Raw genomic sequence first — 14838 nt, forward strand, 5'->3', positions numbered from 1 at the left:
CCACCACTGCCCAGATAACAAACAGGTTCTGTTACCTCCTTGTAGCAGCTCAGTTCCAAAGTGTCCTTGCCCAAGCAGCAACTGCTGCCTCTGTCTCCCATAGTGGTAGGATTGCTGTTGGGCTAATTACTGACAAACTGGGGGTTGGGGATTTAGCTCAGTGGTAGAGCGATTGCTTAGCAAGTGCAAGGCCCTGGGTTCGGTCCTCAGCTCTGGGAAAAAGAAAAAGAAGACAAATTCTTGACAAACTGTCTGCAGGCTGGTTTCTCCAACTGTTTTAAGGGTCTATGCGTTAGATACACACCTCTGCCTGAAAGAGATGAGAACTCATTGGTGTGTAATGTACTAAAGTCCTTCATCTTCTTTTAAGCCTAGCAAGTAAGTCCTGTTGACAAGACAGTGACTGACTGAAGAGGATCATTTCCTTTATCACTATTTGTGTTTCTTTTTTTTTTTTTTTTTTTTTTTTGGTTCATTTTTTCGGAGCTGGGGACCGAACCCAGGGCCTTGCGCTTCCTAGGCAAGCGCTCTACCACTGAGCTAAATCCCCAACCCCACTATTTGTGTTTCTTAAAGAGATACCAACCCCATTTCCTTTTCACGTTACAGGCCTTTTAAGCCATGCTTGACCCAGTTGGTCTTTGCACGCTTCCGTTTCTCCTGCCCATATCAGCTTGAAAGACCCTTCCCTTTTATCTGGACCACTGAGACTACCACATGGACATGTCCTAGGCAGGACAACTGTGGGCAGAGAGTCCAGTGAGGATGGGCTTGTAACACCTTGGTGTTCGAATACAGGCCCCCTCCAAGGAGACTGCTGTTCTAATACTCTGCAATAGGCTTCAGAAATGAGGGGTTTACAGGGAGCAAGCAAACTGGGTCTGCTTGCTTCTTGTCAGTATGGTAGAGCTTAGTGCCCCCCCCCCAATCCCTGTCCTTGTGTTTCTGGTTTTTTAATTTCTCCTTAATCCAGTGACTAGGGCTTGATACTCACCCTACCGCTGCCTAGAAGTTTTCAGTCCTCTGGAGTAGGGGTTCCCAACCTTCCTAGTGCTGCCACCCTTTAATGCAGTTCCTCATGTGTGGTGACCCCCGACCATAAAGTTATGTCGTTGCTACTTCATAACTGTAATTTTGCTGCAGCTATGAATCGTAAGGTAAATATCTAATATGCAGGATATCTGACATCCTTGGGAATCACTGTTCTTGAGCCTAACTTTCCTGGGCTACCCTGTGAGGATAAACGAGGTTCATTGTTCAGCCCACAGGGTCCTTGTAAGCACGGGGACGAATCCATCCATAAGCCACGTAATGCTGGATGTGCGGAGTAGGATATACCTTCCAGCCCTGGGGTGCCAGGAGGAACTCTGGGCCAGAGATAGAGAGTAAGGGACGCTGGCTCTATCGGTCTGCCCTTAGCTCAGAAGCATCCCTGCAGTGTCTTCCCTAGCACCAGTTTCCAGCTGACTCCCAGGCTCTCCTGGAGTTAGCTGTTCTTTAAAGCCTGAAGATACTCAGCGGTCCAGCCTAGTGCTTCCTGTCACTTCCCTATTGTTACCTGATCTCATTCGTCATACTTCTGCTTAGAACCCCACGGTCACATTCTGGCATCTTAGGGCTTGTCCAGAATTCTCCTGGTCTTAGCATGACAGCACGTGTCCTGAGACACCCTTCGGTTGGTCAGTCAGATTTCCAAATCCAGCGGAGGAAAGGTTTGGTCCCAACCACTCACCATGTTTTACCCAATGTGTTGTGTATTGTGACTATCTGGGGAGGGTTTTGTTGTTGTTGATTTGTTTTTCAACAAAATGCTAGTGCCCTGGCCTTGCCTCTCGAAAGTTTGAAATAAAGACTTTGGTGTCTTTTTAAAGCCAGCCAGTGCACCAAAACTTGAGGGATAATGGGAACCACGGCTCTATTCTTGCAGGTCCCCTAAAGTCAGTGCTATTGACCTCCTCTTTCCTTCCTCTGCTTGTTCTCTGTGCTCATTGGTTCACTACAATCTCTCCCGCAGCAGGTTTGAGTCTGTCTCAGGAAGAGATTGCCATCTTCTCTCCTTGTACCTGAGGAGCCCCAGCAGGCTCTGGCATGTTGCATATATTCTGTAAATATCCGTCGAACAAATTAATCAAGACAAGGCTGTCTGACCTCTAGTGAGTTACATTCTAAGACTCACAGACACAAAACCCCCACTGTAAAGCGAATACCAGTACAACATAATTACTTCAGCAAGTCAGTACAAGTGGGCAATCTCTCAATCCTCCATTTAAACGAAATTCTTACTTTTGTTCTTCTATGGTGTTCTCTCTCTCTCTCTCTCTCTCTCTCTCTCTCTCTCTCTCTCTCTCTTTCTCTCTCTCTCTCTTTCTCCCCTCTTCTGAGAAAAGAGATATTGGGATAATTCCACATTCTCACTGTGAAGCTATAATTGAAAATGATCTCTCAGATGAAATCATTTTGGCCGTCTGTTTCTTTGCTTTTCTCTTCCTGGTTCGTCCCTCAGCTGGATAGCCTGTGTGTGTTTGGAGAGAGCCAGGAAGGTTCAATGCCAGGAATGTTTCTCTCTTTAAAAGTCTTTTATCCTCAGGCTTTCTGATCTTCAAAGCAGCCTGTGTCCACCATGACCCCACTCCCTCGCCTCCCCATGCTGGGGAGTGAGAACCTTGGGTATTTGTGTCATTTTGAGGACTTGAATATTTGGATCATTTTGGAGAGCTGGGCAGCACGGTCTCTGTTAACTCTTCAGTGATAAGAGCTTGTCATCATCTCCAGGGCCCTTGCACCCCCAGAAACTAGCACATGAAGAAATCAATAGCAGACCCTGTAGTTAAATACAAATTTGTCGTATAGGTCTTTTTGTGGGGGACCCATCCAACAAGTGGTAGAGTTTCTTCTGCCTTTTGTTTACAGTCAAGTCTCAGACTCTCTCCACCTTTGTGATTGTCTGCAGTGTCTGGTCCTGGATAAGTTTGAAAGTTACGATGATGAAGTTCAGCTCACCCAGCGAGCCCTGTCTCTCCTGGAGGAGAACAGGTTCTGGGCTGGAGTGGTATTCCCTGACATGTATCCGTGGACCAGCTCCCTACCTCCCCATGTGAAGTACAAGATTCGGATGGACATTGATGTGGTGGAGAAGACCAATAAGATCAAAGACAGGTGATGGTTCGGTCTTGAAGGGTTTCTCCAAAATCCACGGTGAGCTGTATTTGGTAGAGAGTAGAGGATTATGGGTGAATGCAGCCATGTGTCAGTGAAGGTAAGCTAACTGGAAGAAAGTATGATTTGTGTAGATCCATGTAGATGGGAGCAATCACCTTGTAGGTCATGGCCATTGGAGTTAGCACTGTGACCCAAAGTAAGGCTGGATAGTCTGGGAACATTTAGGACACCATTTCTCAACCTGTGGCTTCATGACACTTCACAGGGCTGGCCCAAGACCATCAGAAAACACAGATATTGATTAATAACAGTAACAAGATTTCAGTCATGAAGTAGTAACAAAAATAACTATGCTTGGGGTCACCACAACACAAGGAACTGTATTAAATGGTTGTCACATTAGGAAGGTTGAGAACCACTGTTGGAGGAGAATGTGTCAAGGGAGTGAGTTCTAGAGCAAGTTGGGCTTGTAAAGTGAGTGAGTTACCCACTCCCACTTACATTCTTCATCCTGTGCCTTCTTAGGTACTGGGATTCTGGTCCCAGGGCAGATCCTGTCGAAGATTTCCGGTACATCTGGGGAGGCTTTGCCTATCTACAGGACATGGTTGAGCAAGGAATCGTGAGGAGTCAGACCCGGGCAGAGCCTCCAATTGGAGTCTATCTCCAGCAGATGCCTTACCCCTGCTTTGTGGATGACTCGTGAGTCCCAGGCCTCTATCCTCCTCCCTGCTGAGAAGCAATAGATGGGGATGCTCTCGGGCTTCTGTGTCTCCTGAAAGAACCCCAGGGACAAGGACCAGATTGGGGAGAATAAGGTTCTGACTGAAGAAGATGCTGGTTCCATACTCCAGACAGAAGCAGAGGGGAAAATAAAATGATAGGGTGCTGGGGGTACAAAAGGGAAATTGGAGGTTAAAACAATAGGAGTGAGGTTGAAGGGGGTGCCAGCTGTTTAAATTTCCATTTCGTAGTATGTTTGGTATGTGAAAGTGTTCTGGTCAGGGTGTTTTCCCACTGATTGCCAGATCAGCAGATTCAGACTGCGAGGCAAGTAGGTCTGGTACCTAGGAGCCTCAGAATAATGCAGCTCCTTCCCTAATTAACATTCCTATGATGTATGTTTGGTGAAAAGGTAGAGGAATGTGTTGGATGAGCTCTGGCCTCCTCCTCTGACCACCCCCATCCTAATGCCTCCCCTTCCTTTGGTCAGTAGCATGCTAAGCAAACAGTCTGCTGTTTTGTTGAAAATAGATTTTGGAATGGTGGAGAAAGGGACAGATGGGGTGGGGGGAGGTTCCCAGAAGGCTTATTATCATGGTAGATGGGGTCAGAAACACTCCCTGACCTATAGTTGGCTTAGGAATTTAACTCCTGGGGTGTTGAGAACACAGGAAAGTCGCTGTAGCATGGGAGTGTGGGGTCCCGGAAGCAGAGACCACAAAACATGGAGAAAAGAGTCCAGTCACCAGCTGGAGATTGTAAAATGAAGCCCAGTGTGCACCTAGGGAAGCGGCTCCCAACACTGTGGCCCCATCAGGCCTCCAGCTCTGCAGAGGACTGAGAAGAGAACAGTGGCTGTTCAGAAGTTAGTTTTCCTTTGGATAAGAGGCAGAGATGGGACGTAGAGCCAGGGGCAAGAGCCCAGGTCCACTTTCAGGGTCAGAAGGGGAGGGGCTGGCAGGAAAACGTTAAGTGTGAATAGCCTGTGGGAATTGAGTCATTCAGTATGGGAGAGTCCTCTGGCGGCCAACCCCAGAAGCGCATGGTTTTCGGTTGTTTGGTTCCCTCCCTAGGGCCATTTTGAGTGAAACTATCCTCCCACATTGGCATTGGGCCCTTCCTTTGACAACACCCAACAGTTTCAATAGATAATAATCCCAAGGGCTTTCCCAGTGCATTATTCACAAGGAAACCTGTAAAGCTCACCCTAGTGTAAGTCCATCGCGGCACATCTGTCCTGCCTGCTGAGAACCTATCCCAGGACCCACTCCACTTAAGAACAGCTGTTGGAATCAATGGCTCTTGAATCATCGCCTTGTTCCGATCGCAACCTATACCGGCAGGTCTACAGTCTTTCCCACAAGCTTTTATGGAGGAGATCTATACTATATGACAGAGATCGTATAGTCTTATTCCTATACTTTATTTATAGAGCATCCATCCAGGCTGTCCAGAAAGGCTCTGTCTTACCTTAAAGAAAGACATGGCCAATATGAAAAGTATTTAAGAGGTTCAACCTAGTGAAAGTCCAGTGATTTATTTTTCTGCTTTCCTTTCCTTTGGACTTCATCCTCAACTCTCCATTCAATAAATATTTACATAGTCTCTACCAGGTACAGCTGGCTCTGTCTGCTTTCTTCCTCTCCCTTTAGCTTCATGATCATCCTGAATCGCTGTTTCCCCATCTTCATGGTGCTGGCATGGATCTACTCTGTCTCCATGACTGTTAAGGGCATTGTCTTGGAAAAGGAGCTGAGGCTGAAGGAGACCTTGAAGAACCAAGGTGTCTCTAACGCTGTGATTTGGTGTACCTGGTTCCTGGACAGCTTCTCCATTATGTCAATGAGTATCTTCCTCCTGACGCTGTTCATCATGGTAAGCCAGGTGGAGAAGACCCTAACGTTTTCTTAGAATGGTTTCATTGTTTCTGCTCTCCTCCTTATGAGCATGTGCTTGGACTAGTTAGCTGAGCACTAAAGATAGCAAGACCCGTAACTTCCCTGCCTTTCAAGCCAGCACCCTCAATTCCCTGCCCACCCCTCAAAAGGAGCCGTTGTATCGTGCTCTCTTCCCATCTCCTTCGTCTTGCCTAAGGGACTCACTCACTGTCTACATAGGTTTTCCAGTCCATTTCATGACCACGGGGAGGCTGCTATTAGCAAAGTCCAGTATAGAGCTACTGTGTGCTCAAAGGCTGCCTCTTCTTTCAAAGACAGAAATGAGTTTAAAAAGAGTGTTTCCTAGAATTATCATCCCAATATCTGGCTACAGTTAAGATGTGGCAGATACTATGGATGACATGAGGGGAAGAGATCTGGACAATTAATTTGTCAATCATCCTCACGGCCAGGCTGTTAGATTCACCAAGAAACATCTTTCTGACTGCAAAAATCTCCAGTGTTAGCATTTCCTCTAGGTTTCACCCAAGTTAACCTAGTATAAAAGCTCTCTCTCTCTCTCTCTCTCTCTCTCTCTCTCTTTCACCTCTCTTCTCTCTCCTCTCTCCTCTCTTTCTCCATTATCCTCCTCTCTTCCCATGTGTTCCTGACTGGCCACGTGCTCCTGGCTGGCCTCTTCCCTTCTTTTTCTCTCCTCACTTTCTGTCCTTCTTTGTCCCCTTTCTTTCTCTGCCTCCTCTCCCTTTCCCAGAACCCCTTCCTACATCCCAAATAAACTTCATTTTATATTAGACCTGTCGTATGGCGGATACCTGGAGCGGGGTGGTGTGTGGGAAGTGCTCAGCATGGGCTCACTAATATATAATATTATATACTAATATAATGCTACCGCTTTATAGAACATATTATCCAAGGACTCTGTTTTAAAGGATGGCATTTGGAGCCTGTCTTTTCTCATGATTGAGAGTTTTTATTAAGGTAGAACTGAAAGTAGGACATTGTTTTGCAGTACACTGCTACCCCGTATATTTTTAGCTCCTTCATAGAAGCAGATCTTTTGGGACTTTTTGGAATATGAGTACACACACTTGATAATCATTGGTGTTTCACTGGACAGAAGTTGGTTTCTGTTATAGACCCAGCAGGTTTGCTCGACTTCATCGTTATTATCCTATCGAGTGCTGCTCTGCGTGAGCATGTACAGAGGGCCGCAGACTGGAAGAGTGGCTCCCATTCCATGTTGGATCATGGCTACCTGATCTAAGAATGTCCCATCATATATGCTATCCAACTAACACGTATCCATCTAATCCCCCCTGTTTTGTAGTAAAATGTCCTTAACCTGGTGCATCCCGTCTTTGCTATTACACTACGACCCAGTGGGCTGTAGTGTCAATCAGAACTCATCTTGGAATCCCCTTAGAACCGAGGCTGAGGCGGAGGCCATTCTATGCAAACAACCTCACCCCACCCAGTGTGGCTTGATGCTTACAAAGAATACCAGAGCACCACAAAGGTGAAAGGAGCAGCCCGCCCCCTTCTTATCCACCAGAGGCCCTCGGCTCTGCCCCACACCTCTTTCTCCAGTAAATGATTTGTATCTTTAGAATTAAAAAGAGTCGGTGAGTAAACATCTGGCTGAATGGCTGACTTCTTACTGATAAGGTACACAGAGACCTGCCTGCCTAAGAACAGGGTTTGATGACTTCAAAGCTCTCAGAACGTGAGGTAAAGAGTGTTCGCCAAGAGCTTCTAGCACAAAGACGCTTCTCCTTGTGGGAACCAGAACACTGTTCCAATAATGACGGAAACAGAGCTTTCCACACCAAAATAAGGTTTTCCTTTGAATGACCCTCCCCCCTTTTTTGCGTATCCCTTCCTCCTGGGCTCTGCTGTGCAGGAAAGAAGCCAGGAGCAAAGACAATGGGAAGGCTCCATTGTTAATCAGTCCACAAGGAGCAGAAAGGAAAGCATCTAGAGGAGGAAGCTGGGAGAAGGAGCCCATGAGGCTGACTGAGCCTGGCACCCACCGAAGCCTGCAGTCTAGATGTTTGCAGGGCTTCCCTCTGGGCTCGGATAGAAGGTTGAATTCATTCTACAGAGAGCAGTAAAAACTCTCCAGTACGGTTGTGACCTTTTCTTTTAGATTTCCTCCAACTTAGGTTCTACTTAGATGCGGCTCCCTTCCGTCCCTCCCCTCTGCGTGTTCCCTCCCTCTTCATCTGGTTTTCAATTGGTTCTCTTGATGCCCAACAGGCACGAGAGCGTGAAGGAGAGATGGCGGCTGTCGCAGATAAGAAGCACATTAGTTCCACTTGGTTCCCACAGGATCCAGACAGATATCGCTAATGGGTCTCTTTCTTTTCTATTGAGAGGAAAGCAGTGATTCAGGGAAATCCTTACTCACAGATCGAGCCCATTCATGAGATGAGGCAGGAAAAAGAAGAAAAATGCAGGAAGGAGAATGCTATGCCGTGTCACTTGTCTGTGGTCCCCATGACACCACAATTCACCTATACCCCACTGAACTGTGGGAGGTGGTCTAGTGAGTACTGACTCTGCTCTGAAGCCTGAGAAATGCTCTCAGAATTCCTGTACCCTTGTGTTCCTAAGAAAATGATAAGAAATAAGTGTGTTTGGGGATGCAGAGTTTGCATGGACCTTTTATAGGGGTTTGTACTAAAGGGGAACCAGAAGGCCTAATACAGTTGAGCATCTCAGTCTGCCCTGCAGTGTAACTGGGTTTGCTCACTGGTCACTAGTTTGTTCCTGTTTCCTATATAGACAGTGGGAAAGGTGCCAAGTGTTGTACAAAGGTTCTATGAAAAGCATTCATGGACGAAGAGGACCAATCCACTCCTACAGGCCCTGCCTGTGTGAGTGGCAAACCTCAGAAAGCAAGCACTAATTAATAGTCAGTCAGCAGGCCGAGCCCCAGGCAAAGGGTCAGACTTGTTTCGTGTGGATTTTTTTTTCTTTATTGTTGCAGGGTTCTGCAAGAAAAGACCTAACACTCGGGTTTTCCTCCTTCGCCTGAACACTGTCTCCTTCCCTCTATGAACTTCCTGAGTTGATCCACAGTTACTGCTCAAAGATAAACTTAGTCACGTTAAGATATTTTTAAAATATTTTTATTCTTTGAAAGTTTAACACATTTCTACAGCATATGTCGACAATATCCACCTATTCCCAACCACCTCCAGCCCTCCTTAGGGCCCCCCACATTCCATGTCCCCCCACCTCAGCTTCGTGTCCTCTGCCTTTTTTTTTTTCTTTTTTTCTTTTTTTCTTTTTTTCTTTTTTTCTTTTTTTCTTTTTTTCAGAGCTGGGGACCGAACCCAGGGCCTTGCACTTGCTAGGCAAGCGCTCTACCGCTGAGCTAAATCCCCAACCCCCTGTCCTCTGCCTTTTATGTGATAACCCACTTAGTGATACCCGAGCGCACGCGGATGTATAAACATCACTGTGGCATGAACAATCTACCGAAAGCCAAATGCCCAAAGGACAGCCAGGGACTCTCTTTCTCTCAGCTTTCCATCAGCTGCTACTGCTGATGGGGCGGGGCCTCTGGGCTCCTCCCCATCAATGCTGGAGTGTTGACTGGCTGGGTCTTGCGTGGGTGACCCCGGCTGCTGTGAGTTAATATGCACCACAACTGGGTCGTGTCCAGCAGTCGGCACTTCACACTTCTCCCCATCTGCCAGCCCTTCCATTCCTCACACCCTCTCAGTCATGAAGTTCCCTGAGCCTTGGCTGGTGGGAGGTTGATAGAGACGACCCACCTGTCCTCTGTGCTATTTGGACTCGACACTCTGGCCAGTTATGTGTCTCTAAGCAACCATTGCCCACAGCAAGGGGAGCCTGTCAGACCAAAGTTGAGGGCAACACAAACCTCTGGGTTCAGACGTAAATATTTAGGATACTGTTTGATAAAATGAGCTCCTCACCAAAATGATGGTACCTTCTTACCAGTGGGCCTATAATCTCGGCTTTTGACCAGCTTTACAGTTCAAGCTCATGAACCAGGCAGCTGTAGACAATACGGGGCTCAGGACTTCCCTAAGAAGCATGACTAAGAAAATCTTGATTGGTTAAAGTCCCCACTTAGAGGTCAGATGGCAGTTGCCAATTGGGTTAAGTTCTCGGGCAATTGGGTTTTGGTTTACTGGTTTAGGAGCCCAGAACACTGGAACTGGCTCAGCCTAATGGTTTCCCAGTTAAATTTTTTTGAAATAAAATGTTAGTGTTGACTAACGGGCATGGGTAAGACAAAAGAAGTCAGTGTTTGGGGTGTGCATGAGGAAGTTTAAGGACTAGTGACAACTGGCCGGCAGGATCCCCTTCTAGGGCAGCAGAAAGCTTCAGAAGGCTCTGGCAGCACGGCCCCGCAGGAAGGCCCCCTTAGTGGAACCCTGCCTGTGGGCATGAGTGACAATTACTGATACGTGATCTCTTTGGTTTCAGCACGGGAGAATTCTCCATTACAGCGATCCCTTCATTCTCTTCCTGTTCCTATTGGCCTTTGCCACCGCGACCATCATGCAGTGCTTCCTGTTCAGTACTTTCTTTTCCAAGGCCAGCCTCGCCGCAGCCTGCAGCGGGGTCATCTACTTCACCCTCTACCTGCCACACATTCTGTGCTTTGCGTGGCAAGACCGGATGACCGCCGACCTGAAGACCACTGTGGTGAGGGTTAGCCCTAGCTGAGGACGTAGACGGTGACGTAGACGGTGACGTAGACTTCCTCTCACGACTTTGTAGCCTCCTGGCCCGTTCTCTAAGATGCTCCACTTTGCCTCTTGACTTTTGGAGAGGCTAATACACAGCCGGAAGGTTTAGGAGCCAGGGTGAAAGCGGCCTTCACCCCAAGCCGTGCAGCGGTTGTGCCTCCCTACAGCTGCTTGACTAGTGTGCCCCAGGAAACTGCGGGGAACCTGAGTCAGCTCCTGGCTTCACTGGTTTCTGTGTGAGAGGAGAGCCAGGTGGCCCCTCTTCTTCACCCTTCTTTTCTTCCTGTTTGGGAAGCATCAGGTGAGAGGAAGCTGGCCCCCTTACTGCGTGTCTGCTCAGAAAGACGTCCGCAATAATTAAAACGGGGTTCAATATTCCGAAAAAAATTGAACCAGTCTCTGTGTCTTCCCTGTACTTTAGCAGGATGCAAAAAACGATGCAGAAATGAGCTCTCCACCACCCTTGCCACCACCACCACCGCCGCCACCACCACCACCACCACCATTAGTCTCTCTGGCCAAGAGAAGACTCTCGCTGATTCTGATGGCTTGAGAGACCTCTTAGTTCAGAGTTCCCAAATGAATTTAGGTCTTTTCTCTAATTGTTTCCAAGTGGGCCATTTCCACCCTCTCATTAGCTAGGGCTAATCAGCCTCAGCCCTAAAGGGTGCAGTTTACTGCTCCTCCAGAATCTCCCAGTCTCAGCTTTACGTCAGTGAGGACTACTGCCTGCCCCTCTGCTAGAAGAACCTGTTCTCGGGACTCCAACTCTGGGGCATCTGCCTCTTATTTCTCCTGTTAAATAAGAAGTTAATTACCACTATTTATAGCGCTCTGTTTTCTAAGACGATCACAATGGATAATAATAAGAAACTCTTGTGACTCAGGCTGTGGGCAGAGCTAGGCAATTTTAGTAATCGCAGGGTTGTTACAGGGTACTGGGAAGCCACCGCAAGCTTCTCGGACCTACCAGGAAGCTTCAGGTCTGGCGAGCACAGATAAGAGCTGGGTTGAGTTAATTTTAAGTGTGTGTGTGTGTGTGTGTGTGTGTGTGTGTGTGTGTGTGTGTGTGTACATATAGCAAGAGGGTTTTTTCCTTTGGCTGATAGTCTGAACTCTATCCAGGGTCTTCCAAATTACAGAGAACCTCTCATCAAAGGCGAGTATGCTAAGATGAGTCAGGGGCCACCCATGGCGACTTGGCAGGGGCACTTCCTCTTCAGCCTTCCTTCTGCACCCTTTCTAGTCACTGGACTAGTTTCTGCATAGAGAACCAACCTACCAGGAGGCCTCGGGCCCTCACTGACCATAGGAAAATGATGATGTTGAGCCCCTTCCTTTGAGAGTCTCACAGAACAGCTCAGTCTGGCATCTTCATTCTGCCCAGAACTGTGTGGTCGTTTAAAAGTGAAAGAGAGAGGGGAAAGTGGAGGAAGAACAGGAGGAGCTTCCTTCCTTTGGAGTCTTGTACTATGCTACTTCTTTGTCTTCCCATTACTGCCTCATTTTATCCTGCCGTGCAGGTGAGAGGTGGCTCAGGAGATGTTAGGTAGGAGTTTTTGAGGTCTGCTAAACATTTTCAGAATTCTCTTCCCATGAGAAGAGCACTTTAAGCCCTCCCAGAGTGGCCTTGCTGTCAGACACAACACAGATGCCTTTGGCCCTCATCCCTTCCCTTGTGAACCTCTGGGCCCCGTTGTTGTCTGTTTGCCTTATTGACTCTGCTCATTGCAGAGCCTGCTTTCTCCGGTGGCATTTGGGTTTGGCACCGAGTACCTGGTCCGCTTTGAAGAGCAAGGCCTGGGACTGCAGTGGAGCAACATTGGGAAGAGTCCCCTGGAAGGGGATGAGTTCAGTTTCCTGTTGTCTATGAAGATGATGCTCCTCGATGCTGCTCTGTACGGCTTGCTTGCTTGGTATCTTGACCAAGTTTTCCCAGGTAAGCCAGGAAAGTAAGGCCGCTTTATCTCCCCAAGGTCAAGGGAATTAGAGTCTTCAGATGCAGAGGTCTGGCCCAACCTTTTGGCTTAAACTTGATCCCCTCTGAAGCTATTTGAATATAAACTCTCAGGGCCAGCATTAGAATTTACATCTAGAAGTTAAAACTCCACCAGCAAATTATTGTCTCCACTTTAGAAACAGGCCTAGAATTGGAGCTGGGGAGATGGCTCAGTAGGTAAAAGTACTTGCTGCTGCAAGCCTTAGGACATGGGTTCAAGTCCCCAGAACCCACATGTCTGCCAGAGGCTATGGAAGTGGAAACAAGTGGATGTGAGAGCTCTTTAGCCAGCCAGCCAGGCCAGAAGAGCTTCCTGTTCAATAAATAATCCTGCCTCAGCGGGTCAGGTGGGAGCTAACAGAGGGAGATGAGCTGTCTAGCCTCTGCCCGCGTGCTAATGAGTATGTGTGCCCACACACATGTGCGAACATGTGTACAAGCACAAGTGTTTTACACGCACGCATACCTTACACAAAATGACGGGTGGGAAGGGAGAGGGAAAGAGAGGGAGTGAGAGGGAGAAGGAGGAGGAAGAGGAAGAGGAGAAGAGGAGAAGAAGGAAAGAGGGGTGGGGGGAAGGACTGGGAGACAAGTCTAGAATCTGCTTCCGTTGACCCCTGACCCACTTTCCCACTCCAAGTCTCCCTCCCCAGCCTCTCATCTCGCGTGTCCTCACTGTATGCAGATGGAGCCTTTTGCAATCTAGACCAGATGGTGTCAACACCTCTGTTCAAATCCTTTCATGGTCCTTTCCCCTCATTCGGAGTCAAACCCGGTGTCCCGGTGTCCCAGCGCGCAGGCCTGCTACAGCTTCCTTACCTGGTTTCTCCTCCCACCCGCATCGCCTGCCCTTCCCCCCACACATCAGCTGTAGCCACCAGGACCTCCCACTCACATCTACACACTGAGCGCACTTCTCTGCGCGACCTCCATGCCCGCTGTTTTCACTGCTGTCTTTCCAGCCAGGCTCTCCCTCCTGTCTGCAGGCTTCCCTTCCACACTTTGTTCAACAGTCACCTTATCTTGGTGATCTTTCTGGACTGAAGATTGCTAGGTCTTGACCGCTGTTCGACCAGGATTCCCTTCGTGGCCCTGACTCTTGATCCTACTTTTTAAAAAAACATTCATCATCACCTGACATGATGGCACCTTATGTATTCCTTTATTGACTTACAGCCCTTCCTGGGATACGAGCCCTCCAGAGCATAAACATGATCTGGCTCGCGATTGGTCATCGGCGGACACTACTCTAATTAACCTGAGGCATAGAAAAACCAGCTACTGGATCGAAACTAGCTAGCTGCAAAATTTTGTGTCCACTTTGCAGAAACTCAGATTTTCCTTCAAATTAGCTTTTTTTTTTTTTTTTTTTTTTTTTTTATAGCTAGACAAGTCCTGTCTGGTCTGAATGACCTCCATGTCACTGAGGGGCCTTCATTGTACAGCAACATCTGGGTCTAGCTCCTGACACTGTTGCCAAAAGCAGACAGGGACAAGTGAGGCTGGGTCTGGTCCTTGGGAGGAACAAGCTGGTGGTTCTCAGAAATGAGGAGATGGAACCAGCTGGGGTAGACTGTGACTTCAAGGGCAGCCTGGTTTGCACAGTGAGATCCTGTCACAAGACACCGCATCAAACGAACAATAACAAGTGTGTGAGATCCCTGAATGGGAAACAGTGGTTAGGTGAGGTCCAGAAGCTTGAGTCTGTGTTCCGGCTGAAAGACGATGGCTTTTCTAGAGTTGTCATAGCAAGAACCTTGGGGAGCATGGCTTAAAATAATATGTTTTTGTTTGTTTGTTTGTTTTTAATCTCACTGTCTGAAAGCTAGAATTGAACAGTGAAGCTATTGGGAAGGCCATGTTCCCCACAAAGCCAAGCTTCTGGAGGGTTTTGACCTGGCTTTCCTTGGGTTGCAGGCCTGTGACTCTGATCCTCCCCTTCATGCACCACCTTCCCTGTGTGCATGGCTATCATCTTATGACGACTCTGTATGGCGTTAGATTAGGGCCATCCTACTCCAGCGTGGCCCCACCTAACTTAGCTAAGCACCTTCTGAACTATCTGCCTTCTAAACAAGGCCACCTTTTGAGATACAAGGTTGAGACACTGGTGTCCTGTTTTCTCTTATTAGTTCTTAGACACTACATGTGTGTTTTCTTAAACACAATTGAATTCTCTTTCACCCACCATTGAATTCTATTCTGAGAATATCCAGAATTAGGGTCAGCCTGTTAGATTTTTTTGGTTTCATCTCCCCGTGCCACTGGAAGGAGATCTGATAAAGGAAAATTAGCTGTGTTGAATAGGAATTTGTACATTAGTATAGCC

At 47.7% G+C, this 14838-nt stretch overlaps 1 protein-coding gene across 2 annotated transcripts in view; it reads left to right on the plus strand.

Annotated features, from left to right (window-relative positions):
• The window catches only part of Abca4 (ATP binding cassette subfamily A member 4), a 137356-nt gene that overhangs the window by 58112 nt on the left and 64406 nt on the right, over positions 1-14838 (plus strand). Inside the window, 5 exon segments of one of the 2 annotated variants that reach the window (NM_001446892.1) lie at positions 2951-3156; positions 3685-3861; positions 5535-5757; positions 10245-10466; positions 12245-12449. In NM_001446892.1, the coding sequence (NP_001433821.1) occupies positions 2951-3156; positions 3685-3861; positions 5535-5757; positions 10245-10466; positions 12245-12449 (1033 nt within the window). 2 annotated transcript variants of the gene reach the window in all.

Source organism: Rattus norvegicus, chromosome 2, assembly GCF_021556685.1.
Source record: "Rattus norvegicus strain SHRSP/BbbUtx chromosome 2, alternate assembly SHRSP_T2T, whole genome shotgun sequence".
In the NCBI taxonomy this organism is placed as follows: domain Eukaryota; kingdom Metazoa; phylum Chordata; class Mammalia; order Rodentia; family Muridae; genus Rattus; species Rattus norvegicus.